The sequence below is a fragment of the Sminthopsis crassicaudata genome, chromosome 2 (assembly GCF_048593235.1).
Source record: "Sminthopsis crassicaudata isolate SCR6 chromosome 2, ASM4859323v1, whole genome shotgun sequence".
Classification (NCBI taxonomy): Eukaryota; Metazoa; Chordata; class Mammalia; order Dasyuromorphia; family Dasyuridae; genus Sminthopsis; species Sminthopsis crassicaudata.
In genome coordinates this window covers 104927922-104954108 of record NC_133618.1, presented here as the reverse complement: position 1 = coordinate 104954108, position 26187 = coordinate 104927922, and the positions used below count along the sequence as shown (strand labels likewise).

Sequence of the window (26187 nt, the reverse complement as noted above, 5' to 3'; positions counted from 1 at the left end):
AGACAATTTATGTCTTAAAAAAAAAAAAAAAGGTAATAACTTGACCAAAGCCCTTTTTAATATTAGAGATTTCATGTCCTCTCCTCATCTTCAAGTGTCATATGGTCTATTCATAACACTAAAAATCAGATTCTTAAAATGCTTAAAATCAGCCTATTTTAAAATCTACAAATATGAGAGTGAGGTTCCACCCAATGCAATACAGAAGGCCAAGATTTCTGAATGGAATCATTCACCCCCACCTACACTTAATATAATTAATTAAATTTTCTGTCTTGCTATTTTTATCAGCTGAAATTATTTCTTTTGAGTTCCAGAATCAATCAAAGATATAAAATAGGTATGGGTTGCCAGACACCTCTGTGAATCTATTAATCAAAGATATAAAATTGTTAAGGAAAGGTTATTAATCAGTTTGGAAGAAGTTAAATACTTAACAGGCACTAGATGGAATGAAATAATATTATATAGGAAGCTACCTGAGAACAGGGACTATATTTTTTTCTTTCTATATTCAGTGGCACATTGTAGGGACTAAATAAATACTGATTGAGGTTGAAAAGAATCAGTTGTGCCTTACAGGGTTTAGTTAAAATAACAAACCAGTATAGAACCTAGCATTCCCATATTAGGTCAGCTTAGACACTTCATCCAAGCCCCCTTGAGAAGAAATCAGTTGGAGAAGAAGGAAAAGGGTGGTGAATAGGAGGAAAAAATTGGAACACAAGGTTTTGCAAGAGTAAATGTTGAAAACTATATTTGTATATATTTTGAAAAGAAAAAGCTATTATTTAAAAAATAAAGTGTATATAGAGTATTAGTAACTAATGCAAGCCAAGGACCAATTAGATACCCTGAGAAAAGCAGTTTTAAAATTTTCTCACAATGTCAACCCTCAAAGCTCTAAAAAGAGCTTCACTTCAAGGAAAATTCATGTCTACTGGAAAGGAGAGTATCTCCTTGCAACCAGGATCTATAAATTATTCCTTGACCATATGTGTTTTCTAGCTTAAGCTCACCTATATTATCAGAGAACATGTTTCCAACTTTTGGAAGATTAATGTATGTCACCTTCACTACTAATATTTGTAAAAATTAATTGCTGTTCATTAGTTAGTTGATATTGGATAGACATTAATTGACTAAATGATATTAGGAAACATTATGTGGATGCTTGTAAGTAATAGAATTAGCCACTTCCATCATCTCGGGTAACTTCTGAGAGTAGAGAGGAATGCTATCACTTAGGGATCCCGCTAGGATGAAACTGGGATAGTGAGTACAGTCTGAGCTACAAAGATACCTGAAATGAAGTTAGAAACAACTTTTGTTTGGAAAAAGTACTTCAACATCTAATACAAACTTTTCCCTTTTCACCATGTAACATCCAAATCAATTTAACACAGAAATTTCACTGTTGTCTTTGCATGAGTCTAGCACAATGTCTGACACATTAGCAAATATTTGTTGAGTGACTGGATAATTTTTAAAACCAGATAATAAGAGAAAAACATTTTGCAGCTCTTAAAGCACAATATAAATCCTAGCTATCATCATCATCATCACCACCATCATGATCATCATCATTACAGTCTACTATGTGAAAAGCTCTAAACTAGGCAGAAGCATTTTTAATAAATGTTCTGGGTTCTTTTCTTAGAATGTTACCCATGAAAATAATACCCAAATCAATCTGTATATAAAGAATAAAGTATGATTAAAAAGTCAATATTTTCATGTTCTATCATGCATGTTAACTGAAAATTCTTGAGCCCAGCTTTGTCCTAGTCTTTGAGGAAGGCAGTGCCCACCTGACTACATTATGATTTGGTTTATTTTTCTCTGAAATAAGGTTTTTTTAATTATATATGGATGTTCAGACTAATATAGTACTGTGAAGGACTAGTGTAGAGAGAATCAAGAAAATGATACATGCTGTATGATTTCTGTACAAGAAAGAGCAAGCATTTGAGTATTGTGTACACAAACCACTGTGGTTGTTCACATTCTGAAACCCCCTGTAATTACTGACATTTAAGAGGGCAGATATATAAAGATCAACTGGTAGATCAATAATTTTGTACAGAACACTGAAAGGGCAAGTGCAATGAATCAAGGTGCTTAAAAGTATGTATGGAAGGAAGGAAGGAAGGAAGGAAGGAAGGAAGGAAGGAAGGAAGGAAGGAAGGAAGGAAGGAAGGAAGGAAGGAAGGAAGGAAGGAAGGAAGGAAGGAAGGAAGGAAGGAAGGAAGGAAGGAAGGAAGGAAGGAAGGAAGGAAGGAAGAGAGGGAGGGAGGGAAGGAGGGAGGGAGGGAGGGAGGAAAGGAGGGAGGGAGGGAGAGAAGGAAGGGAGGGAGGGAGGGAAAAAGGGAGAGAGAGAGGGAAGGAGGGAAGAAAGGGAAGGGAAGGGAAGGGAAAGGAAGGGAAGGGAAGGGAAAGGAAGGAAGGGAAGAAGGAAGGAAGGAAGGGAAGAAGGATGGTGAATAGTCATAAAGGGGGAGCCTGACATACTTAGATCTCTAAATAAAGACAAGTCTGAGGAAAAAAACAGTTTGAAAGGCGGAAAGATTAGAGAATGAGATCAGCTGGGAGTCTCCTGAAAGAAATATATAGACAATGATAATTTGTATTAAAGTGATGGCAATGGAAAGAAAACTATAGGATTCTGACAGGATACAGAGAGATTATGTGGTTGAACTCATTTTACAGATGAAGAAACTGAGACTCAGTGAGAGTGAACTTTCCTGGACTAGCATTGTTAGTAAATAGCACCACTACTTAAATTCAAACCTGTATAAAAATTATAAAGCAGCACTCATCAAAACCATTCAGTACTGGCTAAGAAATAGAGTGCTGGATCAGTGGAATATTTCAGATCCACACAACAAAATAATCAAGGCCTATAATAATCTAACATTTGATAAACCCCCAAACTCCAACTTCTAGAATAAGAACTCATTCTTTGACAAAAATTTCTGGGAAAACTGGAAAATAATATGTCAGAGTCTCGGCAAAGACATACATCTATACCCCATACCAAAATAAATTGAAAATGGGTACACAACTTGGGCATAAAGGATGATACAACAAACAAATTAGGAGAGCAACAGATAATTTCCCTATCAGATCTTTGAAGTAGGGAGGAATTTATGACCAAAGAACTACTAGAGAACATTATGAAAGGCAAAATGAACAACTTTGATTACATTAAGTTAAAAAGATTTTGCATAAACAAAACCAACAGAAAGAAGATTAAAAAGGAAGAACAAAGGTGGGGGAAAAATTTTACAGCGACTGTTTCTGATAAAAGTCTCGTTTCTAAAACATAAAAAGAATTATGTCAAATTTATAAGAATATAAGCCAATCCTCAATTGATAAATGGTCAAAGGTCACGAATAATTTTCAAATGATGACATTAAAGTCATCTATAGCCATGTGAAAAAATGCTCTAAGTCACTATTGATTAGAAAAATGCAAATTAAAAAACTCTTGAGATACTACCTCATGCCTCTAAGATTAGCTAGGAAAAGATGATAAATATTAGGGGAAATGTAGGAAAACTGGGACACTAACACTTTGATGGTGGAGTTGTTAAATGATCTAATCATTCTGGAAAGTAATCTGGAACTATACACTCCATACTTTTTGACCTAGCAGTGCCGATTACTGGGTCTGTATCTTAAAGGAGAGAAAAGGACCCACATGTGAAAAAAATTTTGTAGCAGCTCTTTTTATGGTAGGCAAAGAATTGGAAAATGAATAGATGCCCATCAGTTGGGGAATGACTGAATAAGTTATAATATATGAAAAAAAATGGAATATTATTTTTCTATAAAAAATGATGAACAAGATGATTTTAGAAAGGCCTAGGAAAATTTACCTAAACTGAAACTGAGCAAAATAAGCAGAAACAAGAATACATTGTGCACAGTAACAGTGAGATGATCAGCTATGAAAGACTTGGTTCTTCTCATTGGTTCAGTGATCCAAGGCAATCCCAATAGGCTTTGCATAGAAAATCTACATCCAGAAAAAAATTGAGATTGAATGTAAATCAATACATGCTATTTTTCTGGGTTTTTTCCTCTCCCACGGTTTTTTCCATGTTTTGATTTTTCTCTCTCAATATGATTTATAAAGCAATATGTATTAAAATTAAATAATTTTTAAAAAATAACAAATTCAAACCCAGATTCTCTCAATATAAACCTAATGCAATTCCACTTTTATTATCTTAGTGGCCTCTAAAAAGGCAGGGGTACATATGAAAGATATTACAAAGTCAGCTTTCCAGAATCTGTCAACTGATTAGGTTGTAAAGGATGAAGAAAAGAGAAGGAACAAAAATAACATGCAATTTTTGAACATGGGTGAATGGCAGTGTCATGGAAAGATAATATTTGGTCCTAGAAAGCCAGCAAAAGTTGCAGCAATATATGCAGGTACTAATGTTTAACAGATATTTGGAAACATATATTTGAATTAAATTGGATTAAACAAATGTTTATTAAATTCCTATGTGTAATTTCTGGTGATAGCACTGGGAATGCAAAGACAAAAACAAGACTTGCTTATGTAAATGCACAAAGGGTGATAGATGGGAATTTAGGGAGCAGCTAATAGCACAATTTGGCAGAAATGTATTGTACATGAAGTATGTGATATAAAATAAGACAGAAAAGGGAAGTATTTTAGCCTACAGACAATAGTGAACACTGAAGATTACAGAGTTGGATAGTGACATGATCAGACCTGTGCTTTAGAAATACTATTTGGGGAAACTGATAGGAAAAGAAACATGAAGTAAAGAGATCAATTATAAGGCTATTGCAATAGTCCAGGAGATGAAGGCCTGAAACAGGATGGCGGCTGTAAATTGAGTGAAGAGGAAAGATGTGAATAATGTGGAGATAGAATCAATGGAATGCTATAAATAATTGGATTTGGAGTAGGATTGATGGAGGATGCCCTTCTTTGATGATTATATTACCGCTGTGTTTTTCATGAAGTCACTTAAATTTCTTGAACTAGATTTTCCTCACTTATAACTAAGAGGATTAGATTTTATGACTTCTCAAATTCCTTGTAGTTCTAAATTTATGATTCTATATTGCCATCATAGGGAATTTCATTTATGGAAACTCCTTCCACCAAACAATATGCAAACCCTCAGTGATTGTTTTTATATGTCTTAGGGCAATGCATAAAGGTTGTGGCTTGCCCAGAATCAGACAGAATCTTAATTTCCACGCAGGGCTGTGGAAAATGTAGTGATCCATCAAAGCAGGTTGCAAAGGAACAACTGGACAAGTGGGAAAAGAAATGGGAGATAACCTTGCTATACAAACCAAGACCTGAAAAGGTATAGATATGAGGAGAGGGCAATCAACAGTAATAAATGCTGCAGAAGTCAAGATGGCTAAAGATTAAGAAATCACGGAACTGTGGAGAACAGTGGAGAGAGAGCTGGGCCTGGAGGTAGCAAGATTTATTCTCCTGAATTCAAATCTGGCCTCAGAAACTATCTAGCTGTGCAACATTGGACAAGTCCCTTAACCTGTTTGCCTGTTTCTTCATCTGTAAAATGAACTGGAGAAGGAAATGGCAAACCATTCTAATACCTTTGCCAAGAAAACCCCAAGTGGGGTCACAAAGAGTTGGGCACAACTGAAAAATGACTGAACCACAACAAAAACAGTCAGAGATCAAATTATAAAGGACAATAAAGTCAAAAAGAAGAAGAAATGAGGTAGTTGGTAGTCAGAAAAGTAAGATAATTGGATGCAGAAAACTGGTTTCAAATACTAATGGGATAATGAAACCAAGGAAAATTACTTAATTATGCCTTAATAGAGATGGAACTGAATGCCAGAATGCAAAAGCTGGGTAGGAGAAGAGAGAATGGTCTTCCTCACACCAGACACACTGATTTCCCAACTCTGGACATTTTTATTGGCTGTCCTGAGTCCTTGGAATCCTCTCACCCCTCACCTCAGTCCCATGGCTTCCCTGGTTCTCTTTTAAGTCCCAGATAACGATTCACCTTCTGCAAGAAGCCTTTCCCTAATTTCCTTCATTTCAGTGCCTTCTCTCTAACATGTTTTCCAATTTACCCTGTTCATATTTTATTTGTACATAAGTTGACTTTTTTTCATATCATTCCTCATATTAGAATGTGAGCTTCTTTATAGCAAGTACTATTTTTTTTGCCTTTCTTTGTATCTTCAGTGGGTACTTGTTTAAAAAAATACTTATTGACTTAATTAATAAAGGCATCAGGAATATACTTATTCATATGAAAGCCAATAATGCTTTCAACTCAATGCCTATTCATTCTTAAGATACATTCCTAACAAAATGGCTTATTTGGCTTCCCTTCCCACAACACAATAGAAACAGCAAATGTCAAGTGCAATAGGGAGTACTTTTGGACCAAGGAACATTGATGGTTACAGCTTGAGAGTGAGAGAAGATTAAAAAAGAAAACTATTAAAAAGCACACACAAGAACACAAAAAAGGACAGGAAGTTTTCAAGCAAGAAAAAAATAATCTTACATATCTCAATAGTTCCAGTAAACATTTTATTATGTAAAATAGTAGATTTTCCTAATAATGGGCCTGTCATCAAGAAAAGGTTAAAATGCCTTCCTTAATGAAAGTCAGCATGGGAGTCTGAAGCTCCTAAGTCCCTCTATCCAATTACCTGACTCTCCATGACCCCATTTGGAGTTTTCTTAGTAAAGATGCTAGAGGGATTTGCCATTTCCTTTGCTAGCCCATTTTACACATGAGGAACAGTTGAAGTTATATGGCTCCCTAAACAGTTTACTCCTACCTTTTTTAACTTTGTTTAATAAAGCATAGAAGACTCCAATACAGTTTAGAAAGAAAATAATCCAAGAAAGATTTCATCAAAATTGTTTAATTTTTTTTAAGTTTTGTTGTAGGAAATTGACTCACATGAAAACCTTATTACTTAAAGATTTCAGATAAATGTAGACCTGATGTCATTGTTTTTATCATAATTGGACAAAACTATCTTTTACATACATACCTATTGGTATGGCTACTACTTTAGAATAAAATGCTTTTGTCATGTGAAAACATACAATTTTAAATTATTATACTGCTAGATGCAAATACCCCACCTGGTTGCATATTTGGTTATGCTGAAGGAGCTAGGTGTAAGAATGGATAAAGCACTGGACCTGCAGTCTAAAGGACCTGAATTCTGGTCCTGTATCAGGACACTTAGTTCTATGGTCCTATGTAAATCATTTAACCTGTTCTGGATTCAGTTTACCTGTAAAAGGTGCTATTAATAGCATCAACCTGTAAGAGTCATTATAAAGTACTCAGATAACATTTATATGGTACTTACTATGTGACAGATATTGTGCTAAGTACGTTACAATTATTTTTTCTTTTGATCCTCACTATAATCTTGGAAGGTATTGCCATTATTATTCCAGTTTTGCAGATTAGGAAATAGGAAAACAAGGATTAAGTGACTTAATCAAGTGACTAACCAGGGTCACAGAGCTATTAAACATCTGAGGTTGGATTTGAACTCATGTCCCCCTGATTCTAAGCCCTATGCTCTATCCACTGAACCAATTACCTGTAAAATGTTTCATCAACTTTAAAATGCTATCTAATGCCAGCTATTGTTATTATAGCTACACTGATAAAAGGACTAAATGAAATGACTTTCACTTCTCTATGCTTTGTTCTATCTCTTTGAAAGATGAAGACCTTTGTAATTCAATTATCTTATTTTCTCTATTTTATTTTATGAAAATGCATTGTAATTAAAGTGGAGATGAGTCAAAAAAAATATAACCACGTAAACTGATTTAAACTGAGTTAACATGATAACAACACAATCCATTGAAGAGAAAAGAGGTCATCAACCAGGTTGAGTTTATACCTTACAAAACACTTTAATTTAATGTAAAACATTTTGCCTGATTAACTGAACTAAACAACTGTTTCATTATACTGCACCAACCAATTGCTTATTTTAACAGTGTAGACACAACCACTTTTAAATAAACATGAAAATATTTTCAGCAAATAAAAAGACTCGTATGGAGAGAAGTGGTCTTCCAGACATAAAAATGCTTAAAGCCAGTGGCATTTTTATTAATACTGTTTAATACCCCTTGTAGTTCCACTAGAATTGCTTTTAACAATTCCAGGAGCAACATCACAGATATCAGGCAATGTTCTTACAATGATCTACATTCCCATCATTTATCTAATATTCATCAAGTTATATTCTAATGAACTATTTATCAGAGATTACCACAACCAACAAAATCAATGATTGACTTCATTTTTCCAAAGGTCTTAAACTGAGGTTATATAAAACTGAACGAGCTGCTCATAAATAAATGTACTTCAGCTAAGCTTGGAGAATATAAACCATTACCTAGTCTCTCAACCATCAAATAAGCTGGTGCACCAAATAAAAAACATACTCAGGAGACCTCACTTAAAATCAACTATGGTATTCTATAATTGTAACTGCTGGCATATTTCCCCAAGAGAAAAGTGATTTCTACTGTTCATATTCACACACCAGTGAGATACTGACACCACATTTTTCTACAAAAGTGACAGATTTATAAGAGTAATTGTTCATTAGGCACTGCTACTTTGTTTTTTTCCCAGGCATCTTTGTAGCAAAAAAAAAATTGTCACTGAGCACTTTTCTGCATATGAGTTATCAAATCTCCAGCCAACTGGGCCTTTCCATTTTTGTCAGAAATTCTTTTTGCTCATTAATAACTCAAACTTAGAAAAGGAGCAAAAGACCAGATAGCTCAGGGTAATCCAAAATATATATATATATATACATAAAATGGGGAATTAACCATCTAGCACTCTTAAATATACACGGATCTGTGATTCCATCTGCATCCTTCCCTCCAGAGGTACAAAATATAACATAAGATAGACATTGTCTATGTCCTTCTACAAATGCTCCATAAGGGATCTACCCTCATGTGATTGGGACGTTCCTCTAGGTCTCCTAACACTATTTAGATACTACTGCAATGTATTATACAGCATAACATTTAAGAAAATACAACTTGAAAGGAGAAATCAGAAGGCATTCATCTTCACAAGAAAATTTGCACATTCTGCTTTCATCTATATAACATGTATATTGTCGTTTCCAATGCAAAATTTATAAATGTATATGAATTATTTTATGTGATTTAGAGCTAAAAGTGAATTTGGTTAGATACTATACTTGGTATGCAATGTGATGAAGTAGAAAGAAGATTAACTTTGAAGTTAGAGAAACTTTGTTCAAAACCGATGTGGTTTATTGCTAATAAAACACTGGACAAGTCATTTACTTTCTCTGGGAATTGGTTTCTTCATCATAAAATAAGAGATCACCCATTATCCTGTGACCTATTTGAACCATCTCAAGTTTTCAGATGAGGAAGATGAAGTCCCAGAGAGGCAATGAGATTAGCTCTGGTAGCTATTCACACAGGTGGCTGAGAGCTGAGATTCAGACTCAGCCCTTTTGTTCTGGGGTTTTTTCCATCACAACAGGTTCCCCACTTCCAGGGGTGCTCTGGGAGATCTTTTAACAACCAGCTGTCGGAGAAAAACATTTAACATTTCCCCCCTCGCTTTTCTAAATCTAGACAACAATAAAACAATAATTCAAGCCCAGTTTGCATCATTTGATGAGTTCCCAGGTATAATGCTCATACTGAAATTTTAACAATTATGTAGCCACCAAGAACTGGCTCTAACATACCCCCTCTGCCACATCTTTGTAAATGACTCAGAAAAAGAAGCACAGTTTTCCTTCCACAGAGTAAAGAAGTCTTAACTCTGCATGAAGATTTTCCGATTTTAACTTAAAACAATTTCAATAGCCTAAATCCTTAACCAATTTTCTAGTAGTGTGTCTTATCTCAGAAGCAGCCATCCTAGCTAAAGGTGATTCCCCTCTGAATGATGCAGTTGAGGAAGAAGTTCATCCTACAGTCGCCTTCCTAGAAGGAAGCATACTGTGTAGTTCATTAAAACATTCAACAAACATTTGTTGAAACTTATTGCATGCAGAGGATTATGATAGGCACTGAGGGGAAGATACAAAGCTTAAATGAGATAGGGCTGCCATCCCTATGGAGCTAGCTGTCTAAGAGAGAATTAATGCAGGTATATAGCCAACTAAAAATAAACCATAATAGCTTGGCAGATTAGAAAGGTATAAAACAAACTGCCATGTGAAATTAGAGGTGAAAGGTCATCGCCAACCAAAGGTGATTAGGGAAGTCTTCATTAAAGAGCCGGAATTTTAATTGGGCTCTAAAGGATGAGTAGAATATTTCAAGTACAGGGAGACAAAGTGTATGGTAGGCAAGGATATGGAGGCAGAAAAGTACATGTCAGCAGAGCAAAATCTGATTTAATTGGGGAGCATCATGCAGGAAAAATAATATGCAGTAAATCTTGAGCAACAAAATGGTATCAGGTTGTATAAGAACTTATCTGACTGGCAAATATGAAATTTACTTGGTATAAAATAGGGAGCCACTGAAGAGTTTTAAGCAGAGACAGGACAAATGGAACTGTTGCTAGAGTAATGGGTACAGCACTTGTTCATCCACATGTCCTGTTTGGATGGATAGGTCACTCAGGGATAGGAGGTAACCCATCTCACAGGTGAGAGATCTGTGCCTTCCCCTCTCATTTCTCAGACATCTCTTCCTACTCTTTCCAAACTGAATGTGTTAAGTGGCAAAGGATCAGTCTGAATGATAAAAGGAAAGACAGCTTATTACTCTGATAGTGCATTTGCAAAAAGATTGGTGGATTCTGAATTCAACAGAAAAGGCTCTAGCAAATGAAATAAAAAATGGAAGCAATTTTTCATCGTATGCATTATAAGGAAGCAAATTAAAACCAACAGAATTCGATTCAATAAATGTTTATTAAGCACTTGCTTTGTGCAAGGTGATATGTGTAGGTGCTGGTGATACACAAGTAGAAAAACAAAAAAATTCCATAGTCCCTGCCCTCAAAGAGCTTACAATCTACTACAGGGAATATAACATGTACACAGGTAAGCACAATACAAATTAAGGAGTGATGGGACAAAGGAGAGATCCAGAGTATTCTGAGAAACTCTGAGTTAGGTAAAGAATACTTCCATCTATTGTGGGGATTAGGGAAGGCTTAAAAACCTAAGCCTTGGTGGGGGAAGAGGAATTTTAACAGGAAGAGCTAAGAAAGGAGTATGTTCCAAGCGTGGGGGACAGCCTACCTGAATGCAGGGTACAGAGGACGGCAAACTGAATTTAGGTAATTTCTAGCAATTTAATTTGGCTAAAACATAGAGGGTGTTTTGACTAGGAAGGGAGGCTAGAAGCAGAATGTGGAAGGATTTAAATCTAACCTAAGGAGCTTGTATTATATAATTCCATTGCTAAGTGAATTTAAACAATCATTTTCAGATGATGGAAGAGTCTTGGGATTCTGCATTCATCCCAGTTTATTTGCCTAAAATCAGCCAGTTTGCCATCTTTCCACCTGGCAAATGTTCCTGCTTATTCAAAATCTCCAGAGGGGTTAACTCTTTTTTGGGACTCTGATCAGCAGAATGATCCCTATCTGGAAGGCTTGTATCTCCCAGACCAACCAGCTGCCAGAGTATCTTAGTCATCCACACTTTAAGCAAGATGACCAGCTTAACAAAAAGAACTCCAGAGTTTTTTACCCCTGTTCAGAAAAACTTCTTATTAAACCCTTTCAATGTGCCAACTAGTTTCCTGACTTCATTGGCTTTGGAAGGATGAGCACTTTAACCTTAAGAAGACTAAACATAATCCCAACTCCCCATGGAGACAGGTGAGTGAAAATTCCATTCTGAGGGGCTACATCTGCTTAGCTCATGCTAACAATGCACACAGCCTAAGAGGGACTAATAGCTTTGTTTTCAAATGTAAAATGCAGGAAGCCAAAGCCAAAATGCTTTCATATACAAGAGTGATGCATCAACTTCCTATTTGCAAAATGGCCCTTTCCCAAATTGTAGTTTTGCCTAAAGATAGCAGAGTAAAATATTTAAAAGATAAAATGCTTTCATGATGTGTTTTGAATGTTTGTTTTTTTACAAGACTAAATGAACAACAGCCAGACAGACTTGGATAAGGAGGGAAGAAAAGAATCCTAGCATCTACATTGCTTTTCACTTGCAATCTTAAGGAAAATCTTAAGGGCACATGCTTAACCTGCTTTGCCCCTTACTTCCCACCTGAAAGCTTAACTTGGTTTGAAGATGCTCAAACTTAAACATAATTTTGTAAGATCCCAACACAACCTCCCCATTGATGTTCACTTTTTACTTGTATAAGATCCCAGAAAGAATGACATCTTATCCATTCCCCACTTGATGAATTGTCTAGATAGTACAAGTTTCTCATCTCAGTCTCATTTCTCTTTACCTACCACAAAACAAGATCACTTTTCCGAGTTAACAATTAATAGGTGTATCATAAGAAAGATCTATCTGTCTCAAATCATCATGTTTTGAATTGCCATGTTGATATTCCAGAGAAGTCAAATAGAAGCCACAACATTGAGTGCTGGCTCAAACAGATTAAATGATAATAGGGAAAGATTTAACAAAATAAAAACACAGCAGAACACAGACAATATTAATTTAATTTTCTAAGTCAACATGTGTCCCAAAGGGATATTATCATACATGAATTAATGGCCCTGTTTCTATTTGAGTTGGATATTACTGTCCTAGATCAGGGCTTCTTAAACTTTTTCCTACTCACAACCTTTTTCTCCCAAGAAATTTTTACATTATCCTGGATATATAAGTATATAAAATAGGTATACAAATCAAACATTTACTGATTTAATCAGCAATAAATTCACAACCTTCACATTCAGTTATGAGACCCCATACAGAGTCACAAACCACAGTTTAAAAAACTGGGTTCCAGAGCCAACCTCTGAATAAATTATCTTCCATTTTCCATAGTGTAGTGCAATCAAGACATTGTGGAATTGCCACAAAAGGCATAGATTACCAAGTTAAACGCCACCCCACAGCTCCCCACTACTTATTGTATTCTGAATATGACGAGAGCCTCAAAATTAAATAATGTTTTCTGGGAAGGGCAACTCAGTGATGAGTAATACTTAAGTAAAATTTTGAAATATACCTAAAATATTTGCAAATAGGGCAAGACATGGAAATGCTGCATCGCAGGGTACAACTCACGTGCACTATAGACTAATTTGCTGTATTAAATGTGATATTTAGAAGAATTCTGTTGTAAAATGAACCAATGGCTCTAAATGTATCCTTGCTATATTGGGGGCAAAAGGAGTACTTCATATGAACTGCAAAGTAAATCTGAATCCATGTAAACATAAGTCTTAAATCTTGTTCTGATGGTTTTCTCCCACCAAGGGTTCTCAAACTACAGAGCGAAGGCCAGATGCTGCGGCTGAGGACATTTATGCGGCCAGCCAGGTTATGGCAAATGGACTGAAGGGCGGAGACAGAGTGTGAGCTTTTGTTTTTTACTATAGTCCGGCCCTCCCACAGTCTGAAGGACAGTGAACTGGCCCCTATTTAAAAAGTTTGAGGATTACTGTAATGTACCTCACTTTATGCACTAGATGTATTCCTGAAGGAATGGCCATAAAATAAGCTTTATGAATATCATAAAATTATCATTTAATTTGACTAAGGGAGCTTGATATTTAGAAGAACCCTGTTGTGAAATGAACCAACAGCTCTAAATGTATCCATTTGAGCATGTCTTTTTTGCATGCTATTGTTCAAGCAAGGCTCACTCATATTTATATTTCAAATAAAAGATAGCAGGGCAAGACAAGGAAAAAATATTTTTCAACCAGTGCATCCATTCCTTCTTAAACCAAACTTCTTAGACAACTTTTCTCATTATACATAACATTAAAATTACTTGGCTTGTTGTAGAAAAAAGTTCCCCCACAAAGACCAGGAGAAACAAGAAATCTTTGAAATTTTGATCAATCTGTTGTTGGGACAAATTTGGCTTCAGTTCTCAGCCTCCATCTTCAAACATAAACTGCCCAATGAATGTATTCCTGTGACTCTGCTACCCTTTCTCTTTCCTTTTATTTATGCTTTTAAAAGAACACTGGATGCATTAGAGGCTATGAGCTTCAGGAGTCAATTTTCAGCACCATGAGAGAAGGATTAAGATAAAATGAAATCCAAAGGCTAAATCTCCAAATACAATATTGAAAATTTACCCCTTCGAAGTCACCGCTAAAAGTGGCAGTATACTCACACACTGCTCAGAGCCTCCCTCATGCAATCTCTGAAGCAACATTTAAATGAAGTGAATAACCACTGATATTTTGGAGGGTGATTGGGAGTAGAAAGGTTGAACTTTCAGCCACTTGTAGCCTCCTTACTTATCACTTCCATTCTGACTCAACCACCATAAGTAGAATAAAGGGACTTAAAAGCAATCTGTGTGTGTGTGTGTGTGTGTGTGTGTGTGTGTGTGTGTGTGTGTGTATTGTTTGTCAAGTTCAAGGTAGTTCCAAAACCAAGATGCAGAAAATGAAGCTACCTTTATTAAGGGAAATGGCAGTTAACTCTGGTTTGTTGTCTCTGAAAATTTAAGATATATCATGACTTAAAAACCAGAATTTGTGCTTGTTCACTTTAAAGAATCATGAGTCATTGATATAAAGGGGAACCCCTAAAGGGTATCTGGTCAACTCTCCTTTTACAGATGAGAAAACTGAGTCCCAATACAACATAGTGACTTTTTTGCAACGTCATAGAGGTGGGAAGTAGAATATATAAAATTTGAGTCCAGGTCCTCCACTTCCAAACCCATTGACTTTTCACCGTGCCATGCTACATTTCAGGGGATAAAATTAAGCCTCTCCCCTTTGGCAGAGTTCTTTTGCATTTAATTATTAAATGCACAGGGCACTCCTTTAAAACCTTCTGAAAAATCTTTCAATAGAGAAAGATCGATCGCTTGAATGTTATGGGAGATGGAAAGAATTTAAAACGTATTCAAGAAGCAACTTACGCCATTGGAAAGCCCAGATTTATGGTACAAGCTCAGGTGTGATGGAGAACACACTGACTTTTTAGGCAAATAAGTCCCAAACTAACTGTTGACAAAATTATACCTTTTTTTTCATGCTCATGTAGATCACTCCAATATACAGATATGCTTGATAGTTAAATAATAAACTTTGGCAACCATTCAGCAGCAAGAGAAGACAGGTAAGTTAGAGCACCTTATATTTCCGGACTACCTGGAACCCTACACACTGCAAGCGGACACCCCACACTAGTGAGATTTCTCATCCCGCTTCTCTGCACCTAACTGCTCAGAGCTGTACGAATGAGGAAAAGACCTCAATGGTCATCACTAGAGCAATCCTTCAACCTTCCCCCTCCCAGAATGATCACTCATTTCAACAGCTGGCATGCTATTTATCGGTCCTAGTTGGTAGTTCCAGCAAAAGAGGTGCCCATAGCGCGTACTGACCCACCATTCATTCCACTGTACACGCTCCGGTGATGAGGGGACAGGTCGTCGGGCGTCTGCCTCCGCAGGGTGCCTTCCCTGCTGCCGCCGCCGCCCATGTGCTTGTGGTGGTCCGGGCTCCCTCCGTAATGCTGTTTGAGATGCTCGGGGCTGGTCCCCCGCACCCTGGGGAGGTGCTCCACGCTCCCGCTCAGGATGTGCTTCTGCAGGTGCTCGGGGCTCCCGCCGCTGTGCTTTTGGTGCTCCGGGCTCCCGCCGGGCCTGTGCTTCTGAAAATGTTCGGGGCTGCTGCTGATCACGTGCTTGGGCAGGGTCTCCGGGCTGCCGCCGGGGTGCTTCTGCGGTTCGGGGCTGCCCTTGACGATGGTTTTGTGGTGCTCCGGACTGGGTCCCTTGAGCGGTTTCTGGTGGTCGGGGCTCCCGGAAACCCTGGGTTTGGGCAGATGCTCCGGACTGCCGCTTTTGTGCTTGGAGTGCTCCGGGCTGCCCTCCGCCCGGGGCTTCTGGAGGTGCTCGGGGCTGCCACCGGCGTGGTGCTTGTGGTGATCGGGGCTGTCGGTGCTCCCCGTGCTGGAGGTGCTGCTGCCGTCGCCCACGTCCCGCACGTAGGGGGCTGCAGAGGCCGGCAGCTGGCAGAAGCTGATCTGGCTGTCGATGGAGCTGCGGCTGCCAGCGCAGCCGCCTTTCTCCTCATCCAGCATCACGCAGAGCTCCTTGAGCTCCATGTTCTCCTTGACAACCTCCTCCTGCTTCACTTCGAGCTCCTTGAGCTTCTGCAGATAGAGGGCCACCTCCTTGTGCATCACTCCGGCCGTGTATCTGCCCAGCCTCTGCCACTCACGCGACACCTTCTTCCCCTTCTGCCGGTCATCATCCAGAAAACAGCAGAGGTCCCTCAACTCCTGGTTGTCCTCTTGAAGCTTCTGGTTAATGTCCTGAAAAGAGACAGGGGAGAGCGTACATGAAATAAGGTTCTCAAAGGTTTCCTCCTCCTCACGTTAACAGGGTCAGCTATTCCCCCCCCCCCCTTCCTGGGTATCAAACCACTGGCAGTAACTTTCAATTTTAAGAATTCGGGGGAGAGGCGCTTTCCTATTCCAGTATAAGCGACCTTAGATGGTCAGACTTCAATTAGGGGTAAAGGAAATTGAAACTTGAAACATATCAAAAGTAGGTCAGTCAGTTTCAGAAATAGACACACACACACAGGAACACAACATAGCATTTTCAGTCTGTTGTTGTTTTGTTTGCTTGTATTTTGTTTTCTTTCTTGTTTTTTTTCTTCTTGATCCAATTTTTCTTGTTCAGCAAGATAACTGTATAAGTGTGTGTACATATATTGGATTTAACTTAATATTTTAACCTATTGAACATGTATTGGACTACCTGTCAGATAGGGGAGGGGATGGGGAGAAGGAGGAGAAATTTTGGAATACAAGGTTTTGCAAGGGTCAATGTTGAAAAATTACCCACGCATATTTTTGTAAATAAATTTTTTTTTAAAAGAATACACACACAAACACACACCAAGTCAAGGTGTATGACTAATGGTGATGCACTTATTAGTGTACATGCCCACAGGAAGGTTAATCAGCATAATGGGTTGGTTCAACAATGATGTTACTAGATGAACACACTAAGAACAATTAGTCAGATTAGCACTCTGGGAGCAGGCACTATTTAATTTTTGTTTTTTCTATCTCCCACACATCCCTAGCATGCAGTAGGCTTTTTAAAAAATAATCTTTCTTATTTTTATTGAAGTTTTTTTTAATTTTCAAAACATATGCAAGGATAATTTTTCAACACTGACACTTGAAAAACCTTGCATTCCCATTTTGCCCTCTTCCCCCCATCCCCCTCCCATAGATGGCATGTATTCCAAAAAATGTTAAACATGGTAAAATATATATATATATATATATATATATATGTATATATATATATATATGTTAAATCCAATAGAGGCTTACATATTTATACAATTATCTTGCTGCATAAGAAAAATCAGATCAAAAAGTAAAAAATGAGAAAGAAAATAAAATTCAAGCAAACCACAACAAAAAGTGAAAATTCTAAATTGTGATCCACTCTCAGTTCCCAGAGTCCTCTCTGTAGGTGTAGATGGCTCTCTCCATGGCTCTCTCCATCATAGGTCTATTGGAACTGGCTTGAATCATCTCATTATATGCAGTAGGTTTTTAATAAATATTTGCTGACTGAGTGAGTGATCACAGGATATAAAGTCCAACTCCCTTATTTTTCAGAAAAGAAGGCACAGGAATAAAGTCATGGATCAATAATTGACATCTTTTAGGGGAATAACCTTGTTTATTTGTTTGTTGTTACCAGAGGAAAAAATAGAAAGGGGAAAAGTGAGTTGTAAAGACAGTCAGAGGACAGCAGTATGGTTAGTTTGGATGAGACTGACTTAGAGAAATTAAGTGGCTTGCCCACCACAACATCCCTTCATTTGTACACATAAAAAATGAGAGTTGCAAGAACCCCTAACTCTTCTCACATACCATTCACTAAAGAAATGGCCCAATGCCATTTCCTCTAGAAGGAATTTGATTCTTTACATAATCACTCTGAGGTCCTCCTTACTCTCCAGTAATTTTATTTCTCTCTTAAACAATGGGTGAGTCAAAAATGAAACCTAACCCATCTAATATCCAGTTGGAGACCAAAAGAAATGAACTATAATTCATATAAACCCAGAATGATCTAGATACAAACCCTCATATAACCTAGATATTTAATTCAAAGCTATCCATGAAATTACAACTTTCACTTCATCATGGGATCTGTATAATATGTGTAGATATAAAGACTAGTAGCAGTATATTTCAAGGTCTAAAGAAAAATAATAGGAAACAACATGTTGTAGTGAATAAAAGGTCTTAGAATCAGAATCAGAAAGACCTGGGAGTTAGATGGCATAGTAATATCCAGGAAGTAAGGAAAATCTGAGTTCAAATCCAGCCTGAAATAGATTTTAATTATGTAATCCAGAGCAAGTCATGTAATCCTGTTTGCTTTAGTTTCCTCATCAATAAAATAGGTGAAAAGGGAAATGGCAAACCAAGTGTCTTTATCTCTTAGTGACGATGAAATTTTCTGAAATTGTAAGTTATAGATGGTAGAAAAAATTTCTGTTCTAAGGGTTTTTTATTCTTTGGAAATCAGAGTTTCAGACCTAAATCATCAGACTTTATTTTTCATTCTAATTAACAGCAGAAATATTATTTAGTAGAAGGAATGCCAAGCTTGGGTTCAGACCCAAGTTTAAATGCTGGTTCTGACACTTCCTAAATATGTGACCTTAGACAAATTGTTAATTTCTTTGAGACTAATTTTCTCATCTGTAAAACGGTAATTATAATACTTACACCTGCTTTGAGGGGTTGTTGTGAGCAAAGTACTTTGTAAACCTTAGTGATCCAAAGACAAAATAAATCAATGTACTTCTGATCAGCTAGTCTTGGCCATTTCTAGCCTCATACAGACTGACCGCTCTACTGTTTTCTGACCATTGTCACAACCTACTCTCCTGTTCTGACCATTGTCACAACCTACTCTCCCCCCCTTTACTCATGACAGCTTTCATTTACTTAAATTTCAATCACCTATTCATCCAACTATAGGGCCTTTCTTTGAAGATAGGTAAACCATACTCCTCTCTGATGCCATGGTTTTCGTTGAGAAAGATGAACAACATATTCCCCCAAAGTATCTTAATGTACATCAGGCACTCATTAAATATTTAACTGATATATAAAGATTAGTCTACTTTTTTTCAAAGCTGTGAATTGATGCAAATTTGAGCCACTGATAGGTGACTTGAACACTGAAATAGCAGAGCTAAAAAAATAGCTCTTCAGAGCAGATAGTTTTTTTAAGTCATTTTTAGACAATCTCTTCTATATTGGTTTTCAATATGTAGAGATCAGAATCTTTAATGTTATAAAAATAACTGTAGATACTGAGGAAAATAATTGACTAAAACTAAGTATTTTTAGTTAGCAACAAAAAACACTCAAGATTTTTCATTTTAGTATAAATTTCATTCATACTCTTTCATCCAAATGTAACAGGCTAGTTCTTACTTGAAAGTATTAAGATCATAATCAAAACTTGATTAGTACAGGAGACTAAAGGCTCTGGCTGCTGACATCACTTTCTCATCACCTGAGTACAAAATAGCCAAGCTCAGCCAAGCATGCTTGGTTCCTGAATCACAATGAGCAACTTAGGCAAAAGAATTTTGATCTTCTGAATCAACACAAGTGGTCTTCAATGTCTTTCCCCCCTGAATATCCTTTTCCTTGTTATGATTTAAGTAAATCTCCTCTTGTTAAATACTGTATGATCTTAAAGCACTTCACATAATCTCTCTTTAAGCTCATCAAAACACTGTGCAATAAGTATAATACCATTATTATCCCCATTTTACAAGTGAGGAAACAGGTTGAATGACTTACTCAATATGACATTAACTGTTTCCAAGGTAGAATCCATAGACAGCTCCTACTGACAATTCCGTTCTTTATTCACTAACTACCTTTTCTAATCTAATATCAAAAGATTACCATTTACTCCAGAAAAAGCCCATTTAAAATATTTATGTTTTGAAAGATCAATTTTGATTCCCAAGTTATTTGATTTCTTTTCTGAGTTTCTTTTGGTTATGTCATAGCAACAGAAGATATGCATTCATTCACAATAATGAGCATTTCACCTACTGTGTGTGTCTGCCAAGATTTGCAAAGATATTAGTGATGAATGAGAAATTGTTCTGGTTTTGTTTGAGAGAGACCAGGAAGGATTGCTACAAGAGGCCCCATTTGAGGCAAGTCTAAACAAGAAGGTAAGATATGGACAGTTTCCTAAAAGAAGGAATTGAGGAAGAAGAGATTTTTTTTCTGGAAGCTGGGACTAGAATCAGCAAAGAAGAAGATGTGGAAAAGCAAGATATATTTCAAGAAGAATAAAGAGGGAACAAGGAACTGAAGAGGATGATTCCAGAGAAAACTGGAATAAGAAAATTTCTATGAAGTTATCCAAAGAGAAGTGAACAGAACCAGGAGAACTATGTATACAGTAATAATTTTAAAGGTAAAGTATGTTAATGTCAGCAGTGAGAAATGAAGTCAGAAAGATTAAATGAAACTGTTTTACATAGCCTTAAATGATAGAAGTGAAGCCTGAACTCTAATTAGCCAACAAAGATTCTTAAACAAAAGAAAATGATTTAGAAAGATTAATCTGGCAGTAGTGTGTAGGAAAGGCCAATAATGTGATGGAAAGTAAAGAAAGGAGATGGAAAGGCCAACTGGAAGAGATGAGACCCTTAATTAATCTAAGTGATGGGAATAGAAATGAAAAGAAAAAGATTTGGGAGAATGTACTCTCTCTGCCCCTTTACTCCTTACATTGAAATTATCGATGATTTTAGTCTCAGAATTAGAAAAGAACAATCACCACAAACAATAAAAGACATTACTCAAATTATTCAATTTATTACATTAGTAAGATGCATTAATAAATACTGTAGTTGTAATGTTACTATTCCACCCCATTTTTAAAATGCACATAATAGACTATTTTCCAAAAATCATTATCCATTCTGGGTTTGGTTTAGATTAGAGATTATCACTTCTAACAAGAAAGTACACACCTGTTCATATTAATAACAGAAGGAATCAAATTTAGGAGAAAATATAGTCCTGAATTCAAGGAGGGGCCTTACTAGATGGGTGAGAAACAAGGACATGGAGCCAAGTCCCATTCCATGATAGATCTCTTACACCTGTTTAGTCATTCTCCAGTAGATGTTACCTTAGGAAGGATGGGGAAAGGCAGAAATCTGTCCCAATGTGACAAGAACACACATTTAGAGATAGAAGACTAAGAAGCCATCTAGTTTAACCCTCTTATTTTTAGAAAAGGATCTAAAAAGCAAAAAGGTTCAATGATTCAGTAATAGAACTGGCATTAAAATCAAGGACCTTAGACTTCACCATTCATCCATTGTACTATTCTGCCTCCGATTATCTGGACTGTGACCTATGAAGGTCCAGCATTGAGAGATGGAATTTTTATTCCAGTGAGTTTCATAGACTATGAATTTGGGCTTCACTAGGATAATATTATCTTACTTTTTACATTAACCACTGCTTCCTAAGTAAGTTTATTAGAAACAGTGCTGACTTTAATCATTGTTTCCCTAAGTAAGAATGTTAGAAATGAATGCATACTGATAATTTGAAACTAGTATGAAAAGGTCTTTTGAAAGTTATTGAACTTCAAGGTCAATGTCTAATTTTAAGGAAAGAGGAGTAAGTATCATTAAAAGGACAAATTATCAGTTACATTATAGCTAAAGATATAAAAAATAATGAAGTGGGGGGAGATAGTCATCATCCAATTTCTTCCTGGCTAAATCTGCCTAACAAATTAAACTTCTTTGTCTTGTCTTTTTGTTTGATATGTGTGTATGTATGTATGTATATATATATATGTATGTATGTATATATATGTATGTGTATATATATGTATGTGTATATATATATATATGTATGTATATATATATATATGTATGTATATATATATGTATATATATACATACACATTACATATAGCAGGTGCCCAATAAATAGATGTCTATTTCAATGAAAGAACCAAACAACCACATAACAGAATTTTCTCAGAATACCTCTTTGAGATCACATGACAGCCCTGACATACCTCAAGTCTCCTTCCCCCATTAGGACTGCCACATTACTGCAGCATTCTAACATGACACACCATTCAAGTGTTTGATGTGCCTTCTCTTTTTCACCTAATTTTTTTTCTTCAACTGAGCAATTTGGAGTCAGAAGGTATTATGAAAGTGAAAGGATTGGTAATGAGAAGAGAACAATATCTCTGTATATGATTTTACTCCAAATTATTCCTATAGTCATCTCATCGGTTATTTGACTTTCTATAAACAAAGCCAGAACAATTAGAGAAAAGAAAAGAGTTACCATTTACAAACTCAAAAAGTAAAGTTTGATAACTAAATCAAAAGCCTTCCCAGCCATCTTATTCAGTTAAGCATAAAAGGAAGTTTTTATATTCATTTGGCATTTTTTATTGAAAAGAACAAAAAAAAAGTTACTCCTCATGTCACTCCTCTTCCAAAGCAAAAAGTCTTGACCCAAAATGAACGCATCACAATGTGGCACTTGGGCATACTGATAGTATGCCATGCACCTGGGGATTCTTAGATCAGACTACCAGGAAGATTGGGGAAATGGAATGTTACTCCTGAAAGTACTCATTTCCAGATTCAACAAGAGCCAAAACATTTGAATAGAAAAGGAAAGTGGTGATGATTCCTATAAAGTCCATTGCTCAACTATCTCTGGAGGAAAAGATAGGGAAGTAGCAGAAGAGGTTTGCATTCAGATGAGCTAGATTAAGTTCTTCCCAGGCTATTTTTGCCAGTTAATTAATATTAAATCTGATTTCCTTCCTTTTACAATTCTGATTTTTCTTATATAGTCTATTACTGTCCAACCAAGTGCATACTCTTTCCTTGCTGCTAGTTTACTTTTTCAAGTGAAAATATTCTTCTGTAGTAACACACCTTCATTACTCCAAAAGAGAGCCCTGAGATCTGGCTTCTCTGTCCAAGTTTTAAAAATTGGGGGGGGAGGGAGAGCCTCCCCCCAGCTTCAGGCATAGTCACTCGTTTTGCTTCCTCACTTCCCCCTTTTAATGGCAGGAAAGCCAGACTGGGCCAGGGCTCCAAGAGCTTGCTAGTTTAAAAATTGAGGGAAAAACCAAATGGCAACAAAGTTTGGGAAAAGTTACCAAAACAGAGATGTTAGGGGGGAGGAAAGAGGTCATTTGCTTTATTACGAAAAACTTTCGGTAGTACCCCCTTGTTTTGTTCTCAATTTCCCATTATTTTATCCAGGAAAGAGAACAAAATTAGAGAGATTGAATAAAAAAGAAAAAGGGGGAGGAGACAGAGGACAAAAGAAGGAAAGTGAGGATGGAGAATAAAGAGGAGAGACAGAAAAAAGAGGGCAGAGAATGGGAGAGAGCTTAGGAAAAAGGAGAAGAGATGGAGAGACAGACAGAGAGAGGTTTTAAGGCTCCCCACCCCCGGACCCGTGCGCGCGCTCCGGGAGGTTACCTTGAGGCCGCGAATCTCGCCTAGGTGTAGCTGCAGGCGGCGGTTCACCTCCCGGATAAGGTTGCTGTGGTCCAGCATCGCGCTCACCTTCTCCGCCTCGGCGCGGCGGAGGCTGCGAATCAGCTCCTCCTTGCTCCACTGGAGCAGCTCCTCATCTGACACTTTGGACAAGTCCTCGACCGCGGCAGAGGCGGCCGGACCGGAGCAACTTTCCGCCCCTGCTGGCGCCGCCGCCGCGCCCCCGGCAGCCTTGGACATGACGTTCCTCTCGTGGGAAGTGGGGCCGGATGGAAAGTGCAAAAAGAGCGACACGAGGAGAAGGTGCAGGAAAATAGGAGGGCTGCAGGGCAAACGTGCCCACCGCCCCCACCAGCCCCCCCCCCCGCTCCGCGGCTTCAGCCACAGGGCTTTAGCAAGTCACCGGGGCCGCGTGGGCGTCGCTGGGCTTGGGCTGCGGGGGTCCAGCTGTGCGCCCATTCTATGTCTCCATCTCCATCCCTGGACGCGCGCTTTCACACACCCCAGACGGGGTGACAGCCCGCGTGCTCCCGCGGGGACCGGTCCCAACTCTGCGCAAGTACATGTTTGGAGGAGTCCAGGAGTGCGTCCAGGGAGGCTCACAGGCAACCGCCTTTCCCTTCTCCTCTTCCACGCCCTAATCCAGGTCTGCCCCTCCGCCTCCCAAAGACAAACACGCTGCGCACTTTCCTTCGCCCCCCTCCCTTTTTTTTACGGACTGCTCCCCTTCCCCTTCCCCCCACCTTCTTCTCTCCGTTTTTAAGCTTGCAAAGAGCCGGTCAAGCCCAACTGGGACCGGAGGCGGCGAGGCTGCTGAAGACCCCACAGGGGCTGCTAGTGTCCCTCCCCGCTGCCGCCGCCGGCGCGCTCCGCATCCAGCCGCCCCGGCACTGCTGCTCAGCTTCGCTGCTGCAGTGGGGATGCTTCAGACTTGGAGAGCGGAGGAGGTGATGGAGGTGGAAGGGGAGGAGATGGAGGCTAGACCAGAGAAGGCGGAGCCGAGTTTAGGGAACCGCCCACTGCAAGCAGCAGCCCCCTGATACACGGACCAGGCGTGGCTGCTGTCCTGTGCAGCCTCTAGAGTGAGATGGTCATTCGGTCCACCATCCCTCCCGGCTTGATGGGGAGGAAAGGGGAGGGTGGGGAAGGGAGGAGAGGAAAGGGGGAGGGGGACTTTCCTGCGGGGGGTCATTGGGAGAAAGGGAAGAGGAGCAAAGGAGATCCGAAGCTGCTATGGCCAGTATGGACCTAGGAAATTCTCGCGCGCCACCCTGTGGCTAAAGTGCCCGCTCCACGCCCTGATTCAGCCAGCTTCTTTCAAGGAAGCCAAGTCGAGGGTAGAAAATCAGGGGAGTTCTGTTTGTTGGGATTCAGGGGTGCAGCAGCTGAGAGGTGGCTTTACCCTGCATTTGAGGGGGAAGGAAAGAGGGCGAGAAAAGAAGGGAAAGTTTTCAAATAAAATCTAAAATTGAGAACCGAGGGAAGGACTTTGGGGCATAAATCTCTGAGGGAGACCCTTAGGCCTTTGTCTTTCTAAGAAATTTGCTGCCTTTGTGAGGGAAGTTGCTCCAGGAGAAGGTGGTAACCGGAGAAAGAAGTCCAGCTCTTATGGAAGGAGGCAAAAGATCTTCTTTCCTTCCTTTTCAATTCCTAGGCCTTTAATTAGAGACAGCACGTCCCCCTCCAGGAGAGCAGAGCTTCAGCCAAAGCATCCTTAGAGGGGGAATGAAATCTTTTCTTTCCCTGTGTGCTCAAAGCAGGCCAAAAACGTAATGAGGGGAACTGTCTAATATTAATTTCCTCCTAGGGAAGACTAAGTCCTTGCTCTTTGCTCTGGGTCCTGTTCCCTTAGTCAACCTGACCTGTTTTTAATGTTATGAGAATGCATAGGTTTCTGATCCCAGATAGGTCTCCTCTAGTTTGAAATGAGATTGTCAGATCTGAAAAATTATCCTTTCCCCTTCTCCACCCCCCACGAAAAATCACCCTGATAGGTGATTGGGTTGAATGTATTATCCCCCTAGATAGGAGCATCTTCTATTTCCTGGAAAATTGAAGTTAGTCTTCCCCATAGAACTTGAGTGAAAATTGAAAAACATCCTTTTTCTTTAACATTTTAGAATTCATTTTAATTATCCAACAAGCATTTATTGCACCTATGTTGGGACCCTGGATCTCTTAGAATCCGCTGGAGTCAGGATAATTAAAAGTCTTTATTCTTGGTCTTTTGCTGTTGAGGTCAGGGGATTAGATCTAGCAATCTCCACACCTCCTTCCTCTCCCTCCACTGCCAGGAGAATTAATCAACTTCCTCTTCCTACTCCACCCACTCATGTCACTTCCCCTTCTTTGTCCACATCCACGATCTAGTCAGCACCAATAGCGGGGAGGGTCATCCTTCAAACAT

At 38.4% G+C, this 26187-nt stretch overlaps 1 protein-coding gene across 6 annotated transcripts in view; it reads right to left on the bottom strand.

The window, feature by feature from the left end:
• CCDC85A (coiled-coil domain containing 85A) overlaps positions 1-24862 on the bottom strand; it is a 240745-nt gene extending 215883 nt beyond the window's left edge. For 2 of the 6 annotated variants that reach the window (XM_074286975.1, XM_074286976.1), the window contains exons 1-2: positions 23763-24858; positions 15576-16506 (exon numbers count right to left, since the gene is read on the bottom strand). In XM_074286975.1, coding sequence (XP_074143076.1) covers positions 15576-16506; positions 23763-24020 — 1189 coding nt within the window. In that variant the 5' untranslated portion in view covers positions 24021-24858. Of the gene's footprint in view, positions 1-15575; positions 16507-23762 lie in introns of all 6 variants that reach the window. The other 4 variants (XM_074286977.1, XM_074286978.1, XM_074286979.1 and 1 more) reach the window with 4 other exon arrangements.
• Positions 24863-26187: the final 1325 nt, after the last annotated feature.